Raw genomic sequence first — 22,228 nt, 5'->3', positions numbered from 1 at the left:
CCCATTGCTTAATTTCAACCTTCAACTCTTTTTTCTCTGCTTTTGAAGCTTCATAAAATGCCTTCAAAGAAGTAAGAGAAGTCTCAAGGAACTGAATCTTGTTCGACTAGATACGCAGGTCTTCTTGATCTTGGGTGAGCATTTGCACCAAATCACCCACGTACACTTCTTTCTAGTTAAGAAACTCTTTCAAGCTTCTTATTTCTTTAGTTGCCTTGCAGTGCTGCTCAGCGAATGATGATTCCAATATGTCCTTGTCCTTTTCAACTTGATTGGGGGAAGCTTTTAAAACCGCTAGTTCAGCGGTAATTATCTTCAGTTGGTGTTCTAAATCTCCCTTCTCCTCTGCAAGAACATCTTTCTCCAACTGAAGGCCTTCAATTTCTCCTTCCAATTATTAGCGTAGGTGCGTAACTCAATCGCTTACTAATCTGTTTAGGAAATCCTTCTCATAAACTCCGTACCTGTCAAATTTATCTATAAAAAGACAAAAAAGGGATTTACAAACGTGAAATGAATGGTAGGAAAGTTAAAAAATATACCTTAAGGGACTGAACTTGGAGGGAGGGGTCTTGACAGACAGGGGCTTTATCATCTCAAACCACGCGCCTTTTGACTCGTGGTTTCTTCACCAGGGAACCTTCTTCGATATCCCCTTCATCTTCAAATCCACGGGTTTCAGCCTCCTTCCTCTTGGATGAAGACACACTTAAAATATGTTCTTATGTAGAGCTTAGGGAAAGCCTAGCATAAGGAATAGAAGCGGGGTTGATGCCACGATTGGCAAACCCTAAAAAGGGAAAAATATATGTATCAAAAGAAAGGAACGAACGAAGAGAAGGATAACCATGTGGATAAAAAATTACCATGTTTCTTCGCTTTCCATCCAAATTTATGTGAGTGAAATTTCCAAGATCTCTTATCCATGGGAGCAGCAATCAGTATTTTTTCAACCCAATCACGAAAGTCGGGAATTTCTTCAAATACTTCCATGGTTGCTAAAAAATGAATACATATTCATGTGAAGAAAATTAAAGTGTCAAGGAAAGAAAAAAATAAGAGGAAAAATACTTACGTGCAAAGTTCCACTTTTTTAGGGAAGGGCATGTTCTCATCACCCACGAATGGAGGCGACAACAAATCAAGCGTACTAGCCATGATCACGATCATCCACGGGGCTGACTAAAACCCTTTAACTTCTACCTACGAGGGAAAAAAATACCTTCACGGAAAAATTCGGAGAATATAAGTAGAGCAAGTGACGGAAGGTAAAAGGGCCGAAAACTAAACCTGACAAATAGCGAAGGCAAGCAATTGCCCTCCAAATAATGGGACCTATTTGACCGATGCAAACATTGAAATAACGGCATAACTCAATAATCACAGGATCAATGGGAGGAGTAAACCCTAAAGTAAAAGGATAGTGTAAAAAAGGAATAGCCTTCATTGTAAGAGGTGATTTTTTTATTAGCACTAGGAGTCATCACTGGAAAATCAGGTTTCCAATGACATTCACGTCTAACCAAGGAAAAAAGGTCTGGAGTAATCAAGCTAGGTACTGACCAGCGGGGTTAAGAGACGCTATGGAAGAAACCTATTTTTCATAGCTTCACGATCTGATACAAAAGAAAATTCTTGTGGGACAATCTTAGAAACAGTGGGTTCTCACATGGGTTCATTCTAATCTCTTCCTCTAAAGGAAGATCTAGGGGTTAAGGGAGTTCTAGCCCTAGAAGAAGAAGGCTTAGCAGTACTACTTTGAGGAGCAGAAATATGAGTGGATAACAAACCTAAACTACATAGTCTACCACCTCTCCAACTCCTAGTAGGGGCACTAGAAGGAGGGAGTTCATCAACGATCACCACTTTACGTGAGTATGATGATGAAGAATGATTTAATGAACGGGAAGACATATTTTAATGGTGGAAGTATATGCAAAAGAAGAAGAACTAAAAGAGAAATTAGGGAGATGAATACAAAGAAGAAAGGAATTTTAGAAAATGAGTATGAGGAGGTATTTATAGGAGAAAAAAGCATCCATCATCAGAGATAGTCATTACGAACTGTCATCACAGAACCGTCACTTCCTGACTGATGCAGCCTTAGAAAAACCCTAAAAAGGCCCTAAAACTGCAGAACAAATCATAATAAGACACATGTCTTGAGCATTAAATAGACATGACAGACGTCTCATCAATTCTCAAGAAGGCATCATGATAATCGGGAAAAGGCGGCAAGAAATTTCCGCCATAAATACTTACCACTTTTCGAATATTCAGTTGAGAATATTCAGGAAGTGGGGGGACTATCTGTATTGGTGAAAAAATACATGACACATGGACCATAAGCAAGGTTACAAGTGGCAATTTCAGTTAAAAAATTAGAAGAATTGAAAAGGCACGAGCGGAATACTCCCAGTGTTCCATCAGAAAATGTATCGGTCCTGATAACTGGAAAATAAGAAATATGTACGAGATGAATGAAGACCATAAAAAGGGGAAAGTTCAGGAATCTGTTATAAATAAGGAAGGAAAATCGGCGTTGATCGCGATTACAGGAAAGCCTCGGTCATTAATATCATTGTTATAATTATATATGGTAACATGCAATCAAGGCAATTAGTGCCATTAACAAGCCAAAATTAAGTAGAAAAATTGTTATAATTATGTACCTTTATATAAGGACCCGATCCTCATTTGTAAAGGCATCTAAATTTTTATCAATATATGCCATTAATATTTTAATTTATTCAAAGTTTTCAAACCGTAATTCTGAGAGAAATTAGAGATCTACTTTAAGATTTCTGTCATTACCTATTATTTCCATTATTCTTTTGATTCTTCAAATTACCAAGAAAGTAAAGTAATTTCGATTATCAGTAACCCGATTTCTTCTTGATATTAATTTTGATCGAAAAATCTATTTTTGGGTTAAACACTAAGTTCGGAAATTTCGAAGAGAATTTTATTCTACATAGAAATCTAAGGCTCGAATAATATGATTTATTATAAGGGTCAAACGGTCCAACGAATCATGCCCGGATAGTTCATTTTCTCCATGGCAGATAATTTTTATATCTTCGATTATTTACACTACATTTGAAGTAATAAAGTGAGAAATTCGCCTTCTATGTTTCATTGGTTCACGCTTACACGAGCAATGTTATTATTATGTCACTTAGAATAAATATTGGGCTTGAAACCTTCTAAGACCACGAGCCATCATTAGCCGGGGGAATAAAACCCCGAAGGCAGAAAGAGTCCACGAGACCATGCCTAATCATTTAAAGATGCCTAAGACGATGGGTCACCCCAAATCAAGGACTGCCGTCCGGTGGTAAAGTCGGGAAAATTGGGCTACTGAGCCTCAAGAGAACCAAGGCTACAAGTAAGGGCCTAAATACAAAAGGATACGACCAACTTAAGGTACGAAGCCATTGGAGATTCGACCCCAATATTCAAACAACTCGGAGACGTCTGAGTTCGTAAACATAAAAAATAAGGTCCTTACACATTTTAAATATATAAATATTATGGCCGATCTGATCAAATCAAGAAAAGGGCCACCTTCAGCAAAGATAAATTTTGTCCGGATAAATCATTCGAATATTTTAATGAAGACTTCGTTTCATTTTTATCAGATCTTGCGAAGTCAAAGTAACTTGGAGTCGTTACTTGAACCAGGCCCTATCCGGGCTTTGGAAGTTGAACAATTTGAGCAATGTCAAAATTTATTCGAAGGTATTGATGATGTATTAAGTTTGAGACACAAGTTATCTATCATAAGTCCTAAACATAAGCAAATGCAGAAAATTTAAAGGACACAATATATAGCCGAAGAGTAATTTCATATATATATATATATATTCACCAAAAGGTATTTACAGAGGAACGAGTAAATGACGGCCATAAAGTACAAAGCGTACAAATACAAGAAAAGACAAAAATAATATAAGCAAAGGCATTTCCTGCCTAGTCTTCATCAGAGCCCAGCTCGCTATCCGAACTCTCGGGCTGGTACCTCGCTTTGGCCTCTGCTTCAAGCCTCTTGGCCTCTTCAATATTGGTCGCTAAGTCGAACCCCCAGCTTGGACCTTCTTGAGATCCTCCTTCCAAGATAGCCACTTCACATACTCTGCCTTCGTTATAATTCGGCCTTCGGCTATCTTGGCATCGGCCTTATATTGGGCCAGCATGTCTTGGGCTTCCGAGACCTCGTTCGAAGCCACCTCCAATTTGGACTTAAATGCAGCATACTCTAGGATGAGAGCATCACGCTCTTCGACCGTCGAGGCAAGTTGTGCCCAGCATTCCTCATTCAGCCGAGCCCATTTGTCGGCCTTTTCCTTCATCACTCAGAGCTGCACTTTGGCAATGCCAAGTCCTCTTTGGTGGCATCCACTCCGATGCTAGGCGGTCCATTTTTCCTCTCAGCTCATCGACTGAAGCCTTGACCCCGTCCATCTTGAGATGGTCGATCAAAGTTATCTCCTGGACCTATGAGGTTGTAGCGTTAGCATCGATATTTTGCCTCTCATTATCACTCTCGAGTACTCTTAATTTCTCAACAAGAAGAGCATGATCCTGCTTCACTTTCGAGGCCTCCTTCTAGGACTTTTCCAACTCGACTTGAAGGGCAGGGAGCTCGGCCATGTCCCTAAGGACTTCATCCTTCTAGTCACAGAGAACTTTTTACATCTCTGTTTGTCGGACTTGTTTCTTGAGCTCGAACTCGAACTCGAGGTGGATCACCTCCATCCTGGATCGGTGGAAGCTTTGATGATGAATCACCAAGGCCTAGGATATAGAGAATGAAAATTGTTAGAAACAGTTAAGACGACAGGAACTCGTTCAAATAAATAAGGAAAAGGATATACCCGATTTAGCACCTGCTGGGCCCTGTTGAAAAGACTTGGCTCATCTACCTCGTTCATCTTCACTTGGTATTCTTCAGTGTAACGACCCAACCGGTCATTTTGAGTATTACAGCCTTATTTTCTCATTTACTGCTTAATTTGTACTTTATAGTTGTGTGACTTGCCGGGGTAATTGGTTCGGGTTCGGTGAGGTTTTGGAATGAATTAGAACACTTAGTTTCAAGGTTTAAAACTTAAGTTAAAATAGTGATCTGATGTCGACTTATGTGTAAACGACCTCGGAATGGAGTTTTGATGATTCCAATAGCTCTGTATGGTGATTTTGGACTTAGGAGCGTGTCCAAAAAATTATTTGGAGGTCCGTAGTGGAATTAGGCTTGAAATAGCGAAAGTCGAATTTTTGGGAAGTTTGACCAGGGAGTTGACTTTTTGATATCGGGGTCGGAATCTGATTCTGAGAATTAGAATACCTCCGTTATATCATTTATGACTTGTGTACAAAATTTGAGGTCATTCGAACTTGATTTGATAGGTACCAGTGTCGTTTGTAGAAATTTGAAATTTCAAAGTTAATTAGGCTTGAATTGGGGTATAATTCATGGTTTTAGCATTGTTTGAGGTGATTTGAATGCTCGACTAAGTTCGTATGATGTTTTAGGACTTGTTGGTGTATTTGATTGGGATCCCAAGGAGCCCGGGTGAGTTCCGAGATGGTTTCAGATTTATATCATTGTAAGGTATCAAGTGAGGGTGAGTAGAGAAGCAAGAAATGGAAAAGAAAACCACTGGGAGCATGCTAGAATCCGTGAAACGCACAAATTGTGGCATGCCGGCCCTCTCAGCAAGTTTGAAAAATACGAGTGAAGTATAAAAGGTGGCGCTGGCACTAGCACGCTACCCCCACCTGAAGTCTTTTTAAGTGAATTCGGGGGTTCATTCCCCCCATTTCTCTTGGCCGAACTTTGGGGTTTTCCTCCACTCTCTTAAGATCTCTAACTCCTCCCATCTTTAAGATGAGTAATCCCTACTAATTTGGTATTTCATTCCATCAATTCCACCCTAAACTAACTCAATCCACCATGAAATCCTTAGATCCTCAAGAAATTTCTTCAAGAACTCAAAGGAGGGTTTTGCAAGATCTCTTCCAAAAAGGTAATCCTACACCCTTAGACTTACATCTACGGATTTATTATTGAAATATGAGTATGAATCAAGTATTAGAAATCAAGGTATGGTGATTGGAAGCCGTAAATTCCAATTTAAATGCATGACCATTGTAGAGATTGAAAAGTGATTTTTGATGGAATTTTATTGGTTGGGTGTGAATGGTTAGTCACACATGTGATGTTTGGAGTATAAATTGTTAAATAATGATGGTGGTATAAATTGTTGGAAAATGGTGGTAATTGGATAAACTAATTCTATGGTTAAAAGATGTAGAAATTTATGTCTGCCATGTGTTTGATAAATTATCTAAATGGCCTAAACTATGGAATTGTTACAAATGTTGGTCCCATGGGATGTTGATATCATAGATTGAAGTTGCTTAGTGTAGTTGATTGTTGTCGTATCATTAAGGGGCGCATTTCAGGTGTGTTGGCTAAATTGTTGCTCTTAGAATCGAATTCCATAATGTCCTCGTAAGTTTCAAGTATGATTGGCTTCGGGGGTTTTAATTAAGGATCCGCCCTTTTTCATTTGGAATTGATTCCGATAGCTTGTGTTGATTGTATCGAACTAATTGTGATTAGATTCAAGACATTCAGAGTTGGATAGTTGAGAAAAAGTTCTACTATTGGATTGAGATAGCGTGATTGAGGTACGTAACTCTTCTAATCTTGGAGTTGAGGGTATGAACCCTGAATATACGTATTATATGAATTTTTTGAAGGTGACGCACATGATAGGTGACGGGCGTGTGGGCGTGCACCATAGAAATTGTGACATAATTATTTCCGAGGAATTTTGTAGTCAAATAATCTTGGCATTTTCTATGCAGATTTAGGTGTTAAAGAACTTGAGATGAATCATATTAAAAATCATGTTGAGGCTATGTGCCAGTATTATTGGGACCTACAAAGGTCATATTGCCGTGAATTATTTATTTAAATTGAAAATTTATACTCAGTCATATTCATTTCATTTCATATCATATCTCAGTCTCTGTTGCTATTTATTGATTCATCCTATTATCATTTTGGGCTAGTTTCATGACATTGTGAGCCCGAGAGACTGAAGAGATTGATGACTGAGTGAGGCCGAGGGCCTAATTGTAAGGATAATTATGAGATCGGGCTGCACGCCGCAGCAGGCCAGATTCGCTTATTATAGCACGTGAGTTGTCCGTGCGGATACAAATATTGATATTATAGCACGTGAGTTGTCCGTGCAGCACGTGAGTTGTCCGTGCAGATTATAGCGCTTGGGCTGAAGGAGCCCCTCCGGAGTCTGTACACCCCCAGTGAGCGTGGTTGATTATATTGAGGGATGGATCTTCCCTGGACATGGATCTTGTTCGAAGCATTTATATACCTGGAGATGGATGTTCTCCATGGGGCAAGATTGGCCTTCCTCGGTACTGAGTGATTGATGGTCAGTGATGGATATATTCCGGGATGGATCTTCCCTGGGTCGTATGGGCCATTTACAGTACCGAGTGGTTGAGTATGATGAGTGGAAAGTGTGAGACACTGATATTGAGTACTCTGAGAATGTGAGTACATGATTCATCTCTGAGAAACATTGCATTGATTTGCACACATGACATACATGCATAGAGATATATTTTTCTCATGCTGTACGGAATCACATCATTCATGATTCCTCACACATGTTGGCCGATGGGAATAATGATTCATTTGTTTAACACTGGTTATTTGGAAGGAAAAAGAAACGTCTTATTTATTATTGAAAGGATTTTGGGAAAAATTATTATTTTCAAACTTATTCATATTTTTGGCAACTCCGGTAAACAATTTGGGTTTTCATTGATGTATTTGAAAGGCAGAACTATTTTTAGAAATCATGTTTTTATTGAGCAATTGATTGTTGAGTTACTTCTGGTATTACTTGTTTATGTTGTTATGAACTCTTGTGGGTTATTGGTGGTGGACCCGACCTTGGTACAAGCTCGTAACCACTTTCAACCTAAGGTTAGATTTGTTACTTATTGAGTACCCAGGGTTGGTTGTACTCATACTATACTTCTACACCTTGCATGCAGATATTGACTGCTGACGTTGTTGTGATCGACGGGAGCCGGAATTGAAGATGTACCTGCGTCCTGATTGTAGCTGCCTCTTGTTCATGGTAGCCTTAGATTCATAAAACTTTGTTTATGTACTTTTCAAACAGATGATGTATTTATTTCATACCAGTTTTGTAAACTCTATTCTTAGAAGTTCATTATTTGTATTACCAATTCTTGAAGAATGTATAATATTAAGATTTTTCTTTACTTAAATTATTTTAATAATTGTTATTGGAATTGGTTAGTGGTTAATTGGCTTACCTAGCGAGTTGGGTTAGGTGCCATCATGACTAGACGGATTTTGGGCCGTGACAAGGTAGTATCAAAGCTCTAGGTTCATAGGTTCTACAAGTCATGAGTACGTGTCTAGTAGAGTCTTGCGGATCGGTATGATGACGTCCATACTTATATTCTAGAGGCTACATGGAATTTAGGATATATACTTTCCATCTTTCTTTCCTTATCGTGCGGAATTGATTCAACTTGAAACATAACTCTTTGAATTCCTTCTACGCATTCGTATGCGCACATGAGCGCTCAGTATCAGCTGTGCATCGCCGATTTATAATTCCATGAACGAGGTTCGAGATAAGTATTCTGTGTTTTTGATGGGCCAGTCTGGAGGTCTTGAGGCGAGGTTTAGACCGCAACTTAGGCTCGGTATTTTCAGTTATAACTTGCACATTTGGACTCATATGTTCGGTGATGTCCCTATGAGTGAAATTTGTGGCTCGATGAGAGGTAGAATGGCTTTGTGATGAGTATGATGTGACTGCGGGATGTGATAAGACGATTTGAATGTGATGAGAATTATTTTCTTAAAATGTAAAGGAAGGGCCATTGGGTGCTTGATTTTTGTTTTGATGTGACGTATAGTCTCGAGTATGAATGTTTTGAAGGATCTTCCACGCTGTTAAATTGTGGGACAGATTAAAGTCTCATGTCTTGTTAATAAGTTTGGACTCATAAAGATTAAGTGATTGCGTAGTAATTGTGACTGCGAAAGAGTATAACAAGATACCAATTTGAGCCTAAGCAGGTGGATTATCCCCTGCGGAGTAATCTACGTAGGTGTGTTCCTTATAATGAGAATAGAGAGAGTTTCATTTCTGCCAGCGGGGCATATGTGTTGAGACTTGAATTTGAATCTGGTTGAGAAAGTTGACTTGAGTGTTAAGAGAATGAATGCGCGCTTAGCAGACGATTTAGGTATTTTTATAGTTGACGTGGTATGAGCCTGCGAAGAATTTTTGTTGAACTGACCGCGGTGTTATGGCAGTAATAGAGTATGGGTACTGTGAATCATCGAGTGTTTTAATTTATGGCTTTGAACCAAGTGGGGGAGCCTGCTATTGACAATTCAATTTCATGGTTATATGTTAAATTTTAGTTTTGGTCTGAGGCATATTTGTAGATTAGTTATGACTTGCAGAGGTTGAGATCGAGGATGACTCGAATATTGAAATTCCTAGATACGGGATATATTGCACTTTATGAGTATATAAAAATCATGGGATGAGTGAGGTGTTATTTGTGAATGATGTAGTGCGCACAGAGTATGAATTTGATCGATGGTCTTAAGGCAGGATTACCTCTTTGAGTGTTGTTGTGCTAATGAGGCATGTGTCTTTCAGCCCATTTTGGTGGTGCAATTTAGATTTGAAAAAAATGGGTGACTCTCGAGAAGGTTCTAATGGGTTCGAGAATTATATATAGCAATCGAGAAGATTTGTTTATGGTTAAATTTGGGATTTAAGTTGGATGGTGTCGAGACTTGTGGCATTTTTGTATATCATTATGGATATTATATTTCAGTATCAGGAAGGTGAATGAAATGGACTTAGACTCAAATAAGGTTTGTGGGGTGAGTTGTGGCTAAAGATCATGGCGTTCTAGCAAAGAGAAGTATCAATCTGAAGACAAATTCGGAAGGGACTCGGAGAAATATGACAACTTGGTTGTAGGTTGGATCAGTATGGTAATGGATATGATCGTTTCTTTGAGTGCTTATGATGTGGTGAGGCTCTACAGATGTTTTGGTGGCAATATTCTTGGGTTTTGGTGACCTACGTGGTTTGGTCGAGTTAGAGGAATTTAGTTCTAATAGCTTGGTTATGTGCAGATGGATTTCAAAGTGTTCTTGATAGTTTCTACCATGGTTTGAACCGGATATTTTCTACTGGAGTGGGAAACGTGTTGTGTATTGTGATTTCCTCCTCGAAGGAAGCAAGATAAAGGTTTCTAACTAACCAGATATGTAATTTGCTGGTGACCCAGAGTTGATAATAAGATTCTTGTGCTTTTCACATGATGGCAAGATAGATATTATCTGTTGTGCGGAAGTTAGATTTACATGTACAAGGTGGCAGTTCAGTCTTGAAATAGTTTGGGCAGAATGGTCATGAATTCTTAGACAACATGGGCGGTTCCAAATGACTAGATAAATATTATTACAACTTGGTGTTGCATGAGAAGGGTGCGTATTTCAGAAGGCGCATTGTATTTTGACTTAAGGATGTTTAATTAGTATTGCGGTACTCACATGGTCGATAGACTACTGATATTCAAATTATTGCTATGTGGCATAGAAGAATTATGAAAGTATTCCTCATGGGATTATCGTGAATGGAAGGTGTGTTAGTCATTTTAGTGCTGGAGTTGGGATCAGTTACAGTGATTCATGTGTTCAATGAATTTGGAGACTGGGATTCTCAGAAGTATATTATTTCGGGTTGCGGCCTATTTGAGCTAAGTATTTTATTTTAACTCAGTGGAGGCACTAGTTGCGTTAATTATTTTTGATAGCTACGCACTATAAGTGTGCATATATGTGAGGTTTGAGCCAATGTGCGGGCATTGGGGCAGGTATTCATACTCGAAAGGATGCTTAGGCTATGATATGCCTAGAGTTGATTGTTAAGCGTAAAGTTATAACGTTTCTCGTGTTCTTACCTTTGTTGAGAATTATCAGTGCTACACTTGAGGTTACAAAGAGGCTAATTCCCTGAATAAACATGGTAGTTACTATTTCTACGTTAAAAATCTGATTTGAAGCGTGATAGCAGACTTTGCACATGCTTACACTATGGCCTGTTATTTATACCAGTCCAGGAGCATGAGAATCTTATTTCATTATCATATACAATTGTACTTTTTAAATTGCTCCTGTATGATATGCTGGGACTGGAGGCCTGTGACCATGCCAGGCGATTCATATTATAGGCACGTGAGTTGTCCGTGCTATATGTGGGAATTTTATTTTCATGATAATTTATCTGATTCATTAATTTCCTTCCTCTACAATTGTGCATATGCGCCTACGGTTATCCTCTTCATAAAATTTGGGGAGTTGGTTGTAATATTGTGGTTGTGGTGGTGCTTGTTGAACTTGCAATACACTTTTCTTCCTTGAGACATCTCCCATATTGGGTACACGGATTGCGCAGTTGTGGCTAGAGTTGGTTGGGATCCCAGGGAGCCCGGGTGAGTTCCGAGATGGTTTCAGATTTATATCATTGTAAGGTATCAAGTGAGGGTGAGTAGAGAAGCAAGAAATGAAAAAGAAAACCACTGGGAGCATGCTAGAATCCGTGAAACGCACGAATTGTGGCACGCCAGCCCTCTCAGCAAGTTTGAAAAAACCCAGTGAAGTATAGAAGTTGGCACTGGCACTAGCATTCTACCCCTACTTGAAGTCTTTTTAAGTGAATTCGGGGGTTCATTCCCCCCATTTCTCTTGACCGAACTTTGGGGTTTTTCTCCACTCTCTCAAGATCTCTAACTCCTCCCATCTTCAAGGTGAGTAATCCCTACTAATTTGGTGTTTCATTCCATCAATTCCACCCTAAACCTAACTCAATCCACCATGAAATCCTTAGATCCTCAAGAAATTTCTTCAAGAACTCAAAGGAGGGTTTTGCAAGATCTCTTCCAAAAAGGTAATCCTACACCCTTAGACTTACATCTACGGATTTATTATTGAAATATGAGTATGAATCAAGTATTAGAAATCAAGGTATGGTGATTGGAAGCCGTAAATTCCTAATTTAAATGCATGACCATTGTAGAGATTGAAAAGTGATTTTTGATAGAATTTTATTGGTTGGGTGTGAATGGTTAGTCACACATGTGATGTTTGGAGTATAAATTGTTAAATAATGATGGTGGTATAAATTGTTAGAAAATGATGGTAATTGGATGAACTAATTCTATGGTTAAAAGATGTAGAAATTTATGCCTGCCGTGTGTTTGATAAATTATCTAAATGGCCTAAACTATGGAACTGTTACTAATGTTGGTCCCATGGGATGTTGATATCATAGATTGAAGTTGCCTAGTGTAGTTGATTGTTGTAGTATCATTAAGGGGGCGCATTTCAGGTGTGTTGGCTAAATTTTCTCTCTTTGAATCGAATTCCATAATGTCCCCGTAAGTTTCGAGTATGGTTGGATTCGGGGGTTTTAATTAAAGATCTGCCCTTTATTATTTGGAATTGATTCCGATAGCTTGTGTTGATTTTATCGAACTAATTGTGATTAGATTCAAGACATTCAGAGTTGGATAATCGAGGAAAAGTTCTACTATTGGATTGAGATAGCGTGATTGAGGTAAGTAACTCATCTAATCTTGGAGCTGAGGGTATGAATCCTGAATATACGTATTATATGAACTGTTTGAAGGTGACGCACATGCTAGGTGACGGGCGTGTGGGCGTGCACCATAGAAATTGTGACATAATTATTTTTGTGGAATTTTTTAGTCGAATAATCTTGGCATTTTCTATGCTATTTTATGTGTTAAAGAAATTGAGCTGAATCATATTAAAAATCATGTTGAGGCCATGTGCAAGTATTATTGGGACCCACAGAGGTCATATTTCTGTGAATTATTTGTTTAAATTGAAAATTTATACTCAGTCGTATTCATTTCATTTCATATCATATTAGGGTCTCTATTGCTATTTATTGATTCATCATATCATCATTTTGGGCTAGTTTCATGACATTGTGAGCCCGAGATACTATAGAGATTGATGACTGAGTGAGGCCGAGGGTCTGATTGTGAGGATAATTATGGGATCGGGCTGCACGCCGCAGTATGCCAGATTGGCTTATTATAGCACGTTAGTTGTCTGTGCGGATACATATATTGATATTATAGCACGTGAGTTGTCCGTGAAGCACGTGAGTGGTCCGTGCAGATTATAGCGCTTAGGCTGAAGGAGCCCATACGGAGTCTGTACACCCCTAGTGAGCGTGGTTGATTATATTGAGGGATGGATCTTGTCCGAAGCATTTATATAACTGGAGATGGATCTTCTCCATGGGGCCGGATTGGCCTTCCTCGGTACTGAGTGACTGATGGTCAGTGATGTATATATTTCGGGATGGATCTTCCCTAAGCCGTATGGGCCATATACAGTACCGAGTGGTTGAGCATGATGAGTGGAAAGTGTGAGACAGTAAGATTGAGTACTCTGAGAGTGTGAGTACATGATTCATCTCTGAGATATATTGCATTGGCATGTACACATGGCATACATGTATAGAGATGTATTTTTCTCATGTTGTACGGTATCACATCATTCATGATTCCTCACACATGTTGGCCGATGGGCATAATGATGCATTTATTTTACACTGGTTATCTTGAAGGAAAAATAAATTTCTTATTTATTATTGAAATAATTTTGGGAAAAAATATTATTTTCAAACTTATTCATATTTTTGGCAACTCCGGTAAACAATTTGAGTTTTCATTGATGTACTTTAAAGGCTGAACTATTTTCAAAAATCATGTTTTTGTTGAGCATTTGATTGTTGAGTTACTTCTAGTATTACTTGTTTATGTTGTTATGAACTCTTGTGGGTTATTGATGGTGGACCTGACCTTGGTACAAGCTTGTCACTACTTTAAACCTAAGGTTAGGTTTGTTACTTATTGAGAACACGAGGTCGGTTGTACTCATACTACACTTCTGTACCTTGCGTGCATATATTGATGGTTGATATTGCTGTGATAGACGGGAGCCGGAATTGAACATGTTTCTGCGTCCCGGTTGTAGCTACCTCTGGTTCATGGTAGTCTTAGATTCATAAAACTCTGTTTATGTACTTTTCAAGCAGATGATGTATTTATTTCGTACCAGTTTTGTAAACTCTATTCTTAAAAGCTCATGATTTGTACTACTAGTTCTTGGGGAATGTATATTATTAAGATTTTTCTTTACTTAAATTGTTTTAATAATTGTTATTGGAATTGGTTAGTGGTTAATTGGCTTACCTAGCGGGTTGGGTTAGGTGCCATCACGACTAGATGGATTTTGGGTCGTGACATTCTGTTACCAAGGAATGGAGATAGGTGGCCACTTCGTCTGGCCCGAATAGCATGCTAGTATCCGCCGGCACCATGAACATGACCATTTTATTTTGTTAAAGGTCCACACTCGGGACCGAAAATTGCTTCTCGAGCTTTGAGATCGAACTCGACCCATATGATCCCAGTTGCACGACCCTTTTTGAGATCTCCGGGTGGCCAAATCCAGAGTAATCCTCCAGCATACCAACGTCTACGCCCTCGAAAAACAAGTTAAGGGCATCGTCTACAACCTAGGACATTTTGGTCTGTTTCTCTTCAGTAACCCGAGCTTCATTTAATATGGCCTCCATACGAGACGGTGACTCTTGAATGTGGATGAAGGCATCACCTTCAAAGGCGGCCCTCCTCGTACAGGAGGGGCTTCTTGCGAAACAGTGGCCACATATTCTTCTTTAAGCCCCTGAGCTAAGGAAGATTCAACCTTTAGAGCATCCCCCTCCGGGGCCACCAAATCTTGGTCGGCATCAATCGGCCCATGAGTGACGAACTCCATGTCCTCGTCATCCTCGGGAAAGTCTTTGAGCCGATGAAGAGCTTCAGGATCCGGGAACCGGGCACCCAAAGTATTTTTGGTGCTCTTTTTAACCCTGAGCGCACTCATTTTTCTCTTCTTGGCCTCGGCAGGAGCGTCCGAGGAGTCATGAGATCTTTTCTTCTTCTTCTTCTTCTTCTTCTTCTTCTTCTTCTTCTTCTTCTTCTTCTTCTTCTTCTTCTTCTTCTTCTTCTTTGTTTTCTCCTCCTTCTTTGGAGCAGCTTTGGCAACAGGCTATAGAGAAGTGAAGGGTTTTATAGAGGGGGTCGATGTCACAACATCGCCGATTTCCCGTGAAAAAACCTATGGATAAAGGACTTAGTCATAACAATGACAGAATAAAAAAGACCAGCAAAAAGATTCAACCTAAAAAGGGGGCACTCACCGTGAGAACGAGCCTCCCACTTGCCTTTAGAGAGCTTACGCCACTCAAGCTCGGGATAGGTGAGTTGCTTGCATATACCCTCGACCCGCTCCCTAAAATACGGGACCGCGTTGGGGACTCGAAGAACAACTGCATGTCAAAAAAAACATGTCATGAGAATGAAAAATAGATACAAAAGTACTTTGATGACTTAAGAGGAAGTAAACTTATGATTTAGGTTCCACTTCTCGGGGAACGAAATGAACTCGGAAGGAATGAGGTCCTCGGTCTTTATCCGAACGAACCTACCCTGCCAACCTCGATCTCCGTCTTCGTCTATACAGGAGAAGGGAGCTTTCTTTGCTCGATGGGCAAGTTTGATTAACCCCCTTAGGAAGATTCGGGGGTTGTAAACTCGGAGCAGGTGATCGGCCATGAACCAAGGCTCCTCCGTATTGTTCGCAAAATGACGGAGAATGGTCACAATCCTCCAAAAGGACAGGTGAACTTGTCCGAGGTAAATTTCTTACCCCTTGCAGAACTCGAGGACCACAGTGTCAACAGGGCCAAACATGAAAGGATACGTGTAAACACTTAAGTATCCTTCCACGTATGTCCTGATGTCCTCGTCAGGGCAAGGGAACAACTATGTCTTTGACGTCACATTTGCAGTCCTCTCGGACAGCCTTGAGCTTCTCCTCGGTAATAGAGCAAACGCACCTCCATACCTCCTCACCCCAATCTCCTTGTGCGTAGGCCAATTTGACTTTTAAGTCGTTATCTATGGAGCAGCCGCCAGGGTTAAAATCTGTAAGGGAGGTCCCAAGGTTACTACCAGAGGTACTGCCTCGATGCCGATAGCCGAGGAAAAGGTCGTCGGTCAAATATTTTGAGGTACCGATTTTGAAGTCTTCGCCATTGTATCTAAGTATATGAAGATTTAAAGAATGGATATGAAGATTTGGTATGAAGATTTGAAGGTAAGATATGAAGGTTTGAAGATAAATTGTGAGGATATAAAGATGTGAATAACAAGTTATGAAGATTTGAAGGATTGATTGAGTAGATGAAGGTATAAAAAATGGAGGATAACTCAAAGAAATTTGGAATCAAAAAGTAAAAAAGTGAAAACAGGAAACCGAAACTTTTATAGGGAAAAAGTAATGAGTGCATGACGTTTCGAATTCGGTAACTATTGGGGGTGATCAACCGATGGCTGATGCGTGTCCAAAGCCAGAGTGACATGACTGATGGGACGTTTCGGTTCGTCAGCTTGCTAATGATGTATGAGAGAAGGAACCAGGGTCAATTAGTCACTTCTCATCGCTCCTATAATCTACTCTCAGAGAAGTGAGGGGACTATCTGTGTACGGATAAAATCGGGGATAAAGTTACCCCTGATCTCCCGTTGAAGAAGCGAGGAACAACGTTACTCGTTACTAGCTCGAATGAGACCGAAGGCGCCCACATATCTGAATCAAAGGCGGACGAATGATACATCGGTAATCGAGCATGGCCGAACCCGGGAAGAGTCAAGCTCGATTGAAATGAAGAATTAAGGGTAAAAGAAATATGGCTAAAGAGGACAAACATGGAACCGAAATATCTGTCATCATCCGGATATAGTGACACGGATCACGCCCCCAGTATTAACTGCAGATCATGTTTTCGTGGGAGAAAAGAAAGGAAAAGATTTTTACCTTGTTTAGACTTGTATTAGGGTAAGAACTCCTCTACTATATAAAGAGGAAGACCCCTTTATATTTTGAGATTGTTACTGGCATACATATCAAAGCAACAAAAGTTACTTTGGCTTTTAACAATTGTTAAGCATTCTTCAATTGTTCATATATTTATTTGAATCAGAGCCCTATTTCGAAGGCTCAATCGAGACCGGCTATTGGCACTTAAGTTGAATCCAAGGCTTAATTATTACGTCAATTCGATTTGATCGTTTCATTTCATTTCAATTCAATTATTTGATCATTTGTGTTAAATCAAATCACATATCCTTTAAACTGCGTACAAATTTAATTGTTATCCATTTTAGGGGTAAATAATGTATATAATTTGTATATATGTGGGGTGATGGGTATACGTCTAGATTAGTAGAGGGGTTGTTGGTGCGCATGCAGCAGAGAGAGGCCGAATGTGGTCACCGTATCGGTTTGCCAGCCACGATAAGATTGTTCTAAATCATTTCTTCTTATGAAAAACTCCAATGCCTTCTTTAAAATAAAATAAAAAAATCTCTACAACTCACCATGCACCATTGTCTTTTAATTCGTTCTAAACAAAATATCCATTTAACTCTGAAAATAATTTAATTTATATTTTTTTATTTTACTTTTAGTGACAAATTTCAATTTATAATTATACAAATATTATACCATATTTAAAATAACAAGTTTAGGAATCTTAAAACTTCTTTCCTTTTCAAAAATATTACTACATTAAAATGAATTTTATACCTCTATTGAACTATTGTCCTTTTTTGTTTTCTAGTGCGTTGGCTTGGTGCTATACAATCGAAAGGGAAGATATAGATTACATAAGGCTTGCATGCCTTGGCATAACATACTCCAATAATTGTTGTCATGCATTCAAGCAGCTTGTTTATCATTGTGTCCCTCTAAGAATAAGCCACCACGTGATTTACGAGTGTACGTTGGTCTCTCGAATTTTCAACGATCCATATATATTTATTACTTTGATGTAACCAAATATCCTCTAACTTTTGAATAAAATATGGATGTACGATTTTTTTTTATTTTTAAAAAAGAAAAGTTGACTATGTTATACTAGTATTTTCATTTATCGAGGTAATACACGAGTGAAGAACAATATATAGTTACGGTATTTTGACCTGTGAACAGATGTCCTCCCTATTCTATCTAATATGATATTGTTCTCCAAAAGATTATTTTTATGAAATTGCTACATGTTCTGTTAAAGAGCTAAAATAAGCAGTTGATCGAGCTTTAAATATAAGAAGCCGTTGCTTGCTTGTGTTGTAGATTTTTTTGTAAAGTTATTGTTTTTCCTTCTTTTTTTTTTTTACATGGAAGTTACTATCTAAAGAGTAAACAATTGCTTCAATTAGGATTGGAGGACTTTATTATCCCAAATTTGACGTAGAAACAAGACAAGAACAAATAGGGAATTTGATTTTCTCGGCCAGCTTGATATTATAGGTTATTTTGTAGAAGTAATTTTTTCAATGTACCAATAGATACTTATTGTAGGAAATTTATTTTAACTGATTTAATTAAAATAATCTAATTATGTAAATATTGTTTATACTAGTAGCTAGCTAGTATTTATTTATAACTTAACATCTAAATGTATGTGGTGTAAAAGTAAGTAGTAGTAGATATAATGAAGACATATGGGCAGGATACCTTTCTAATTATAATTACAGTGGACCTCTTTGTTTGAAGCAGCGACATTATTATTTTTCCGGAAAGCAGTTGTTTGTTTCCGGAAAAACCATTACTTTCATTTATAATGAATGAAAAATTATAAAGTGTATTTCATTTTTCAAAAAGAAAAACCTTTCACTATTTCTCAAAGTAATTTTTTTCGTCACTTCTCAAAGTAATTCTTTCCAAAATAAAATAAAATAAAAAATGAGTACGTCTATTTATCTTTCCAAAAAAAGAATATTGAAACCATTTTCTAAGTTGGGGAAGGAAATTTGTGTTAGTATTTGAGCTATGGAAATGGACTTAGTCATAGCGGATTCAAAATTCACTTAGGGAATTCTAAGTATAAAAAAAAAAACATATGAAAAAAAAAAATTAACATACAACATATATACATAAAAAATTGAACAATCTACACAATATAATTTTATGATAAAATGTACCAATTGACTCTCCGTTCTTAGACTTACTCATATAGAAGTAGACTATAGGATTAATAAACAAAAACAAAATGCGCGTGGCAATGAACCTGGATTTATATTGTTGTCTAAAAAAGGATATCTCATGCAAAAAATAACCATAATCTTGTATTCATTTTGCTTACGTTCATTATTCTTGGTTGCCTCCCTCTCATCTTCCGATCTCCATCCCCCCCCCCCCCCCTCCCAACTTTCCTTCCCAACCCCACTACTCTCTCAATTTCTTCCACTCTATATATACTCACTTCGCTATTTCAGTATTGGCACCAACACTCTCCCACTCAAGAAAAAACAAATATTACACTTTATAACCTTGTCCAAGATTTTCAGTAATATTCAAGTTTAAGTGATTTATAATTATCTGATCATATATAGTTTCATCAAATGGCTGCTTCTGGTTTTGAAGGATTTGAGAAGAGGCTGGAGCTACACTTCTCCGGCGATGATCCGGTGATCGGAATGGGTGGTCTCCGGCAGGTTGACTTTTATTCCTTAGAGGAAGTATTACATGCTGTGCAGTGCACCGTAGTATCAGCTGTTGGTAACCAATATTTTGATTCTTACGTACTATCAGAATCAAGCCTTTTCGTCTACCCCACAAAAATAATCATCAAAACATGTGGGACCACTCAGTTGTTAAAATCTGTCCGTCCATTTATCCACTATGCATGCGAAATTGGGCTTATTGTAACAGAGTGTAGGTACACTAGAGGAAATTACATTTTCCCAAAAGCACAACCTTACCCTCATACAAATTTCAAAGAAGAAATTATTTACTTACAAGACCAATTACCTAATCATCTTTGCTACAGAAAAGCTTCTGTTATGCCTTCAAAATTCACTTCACATTCTTGGCATGTATTTTCTGCTAGTTGTGACAAGTGTTACTCACTTCCCATTTCGAACGATTTGTACTCGGTGGAAATTTGCATGACGGATCTTGACCGGGTACTTGCCCGGAAGTTCTTTAAACATCCGGATACTACCGGAAAACAGATGACGGAGATAACCGGAATCGGAGATATTAACTCAAATGCATTGATTTGTGACTTTGCATTTGATCCTTGTGGATATTCCATGAATGGTATTGACGGAGATCGTTACTCTACAATTCATGTAACGCCAGAAGATGGTTTTAGTTACGCGAGTTTTGAGTGTGTGGGGTCCATTTACGATGATCGTGATGACATTGTTAAGGTTTTGAAGAAGGTGGTTCAGGTTTTCCGACCAGGGACGATGTCCGTGTCGATCACGTGTACGAGCAGCAGTGAGATTTGGAGCAGAATTTTTAAAGCCGTAGAGCCTCTTGGGATGAAACGCCGGAGTTGCACGGTTGATGAATTCCCTGCTGCAGGAACTGTGGTGTTTCAAACTTTTACGTCCACCAGGAAATAGGTGAATTGTATGATGATGATCAGATTTCAGGATTTGAAAGTTTTAATATTGAACTCATTATATTTTAAAATTATGGGTTCATAATACAATATTTATTAAAATTTCAGTAAATTTTTATACATATATATCTATGTTCAGCTATAATTATTAATTTCATACGAACCCATAAATTATAAGCTTCATCCGCCTTTGGTATTGGTATGCTATGTGTGGCGGCAACGGCTATGGTTGGTGGTAGTGTCACGGTGGTGTAAGTGTGGAAGATATTTAGGAAAGTATATGGTGGAAGTTAAGTAGGGGATCCGTCTTTTTAATGTATTATTTCTTAGAGTTAAGTAGGGGATCCTTAGTATATGGTGAATATTGATGCATGGGGTAATGCAATTGCATTGGATTGGATGTGAGCTTTGACTAGTGTAGTTTTGTTAAAAGTGTTGAGAAATGGATGAATGGGAAATGGTGTAGTTGATACATCATGATAATGCAACCCACTTATGTTTGTCCCGCCTAGAGAGAGAATTTTGATCAAATTCCCTCTTTTGTGTCATGTAGTGGTGGATATATAACTGTAAGAAAAAAAAAGGAGGCATGAACCTTCTACGTACAATCTCTTTAGTTTTCATTTGTCTTCTCATTTTTTTTTTTTTTTTTTTTTGCTCTAGTTTGTAAAAAAGAAAGAAGTAGTAATACAAATGAATCAGTATATCCATGCCTAAGCGTGCTTTTAATGACACGACCGAATAGCAGGCGGACGTGCTTGCATTCATCATCTTCGTATATGACGCAAATGCATTATACCCTTTCCGTCTCGTTTTCGTTTGGTATTAAATGTACATAAAATTTATGAAATAAAGGAAGTTTTATCGCATGAATTAATAATGGGAATGTTACACAAATAGCCTCTCAGATTTAATGTTTACTTTTTCTATCCGGTATACATAAATTATATATATATATATATATATATATTATACTATACTGCTATTTTTAATTTAAGAGATTAGATGAACAACTATTTGGGTTAATTCTTCGTTAAAAATACAAGCTAAGGTGTCAAATTAATTTTATTATTAATAATTAAATAAAAGGTGATAAAAAATCGAATTAGTGCATTTCATATTTATATCTCCTAGTAAAATATAAGTGGCTAGTGGGATCTCAACAAGTCATGTTCTTAATAATGCATATAAAATGGTAACGGGGAGAATATAATTAAATTTAAAACACCAGGTCAAACCATTATATGTTTCTTTAACATTGCAAAGCTACAATCTACTACGTACTATGTTTCTGCTATCAGACATCTCGCTTTATTTAATTAAAGTCAACCATCATTTTGTAACTATTCTATCCAGATCGCGTGCTTATGCATGATTCACCGTAGTGTATATGTAAATGATAACTTACAAGAATCTCGCATGCACCAAAAAATAATTAAAAGAAAAGGAGGATGTTAAAGCCGAATTAGGGGAGGTGTCAGAAGCGGATCCAAGAATTGATTTTAATGGGTAATTTTTAAGATTCTTAG

General features: G+C 38.1%; 1 protein-coding gene across 1 annotated transcript; it reads left to right on the top strand.

Moving 5' to 3' along the window:
- The first annotated feature begins 19,555 nt into the window (after positions 1–19,555).
- LOC107820430 (S-adenosylmethionine decarboxylase proenzyme 4-like) lies at positions 19,556–21,320 on the top strand. The gene has a single exon (XM_016646714.2). It carries the CDS (start codon positions 19,690–19,692, stop codon positions 20,698–20,700), a length of 1,011 nt encoding a protein of 336 aa, XP_016502200.2. The 5' UTR covers positions 19,556–19,689; the 3' UTR covers positions 20,701–21,320.
- Positions 21,321–22,228: the final 908 nt, after the last annotated feature.

This window comes from Nicotiana tabacum, chromosome 22, assembly GCF_000715075.1.
Source record: "Nicotiana tabacum cultivar K326 chromosome 22, ASM71507v2, whole genome shotgun sequence".
Lineage (NCBI taxonomy): Eukaryota > Viridiplantae > Streptophyta > Magnoliopsida > Solanales > Solanaceae > Nicotiana > Nicotiana tabacum.
Note: the sequence above shows the minus strand (reverse complement) of the source record. Positions and strands in the feature narration are given on the sequence as shown.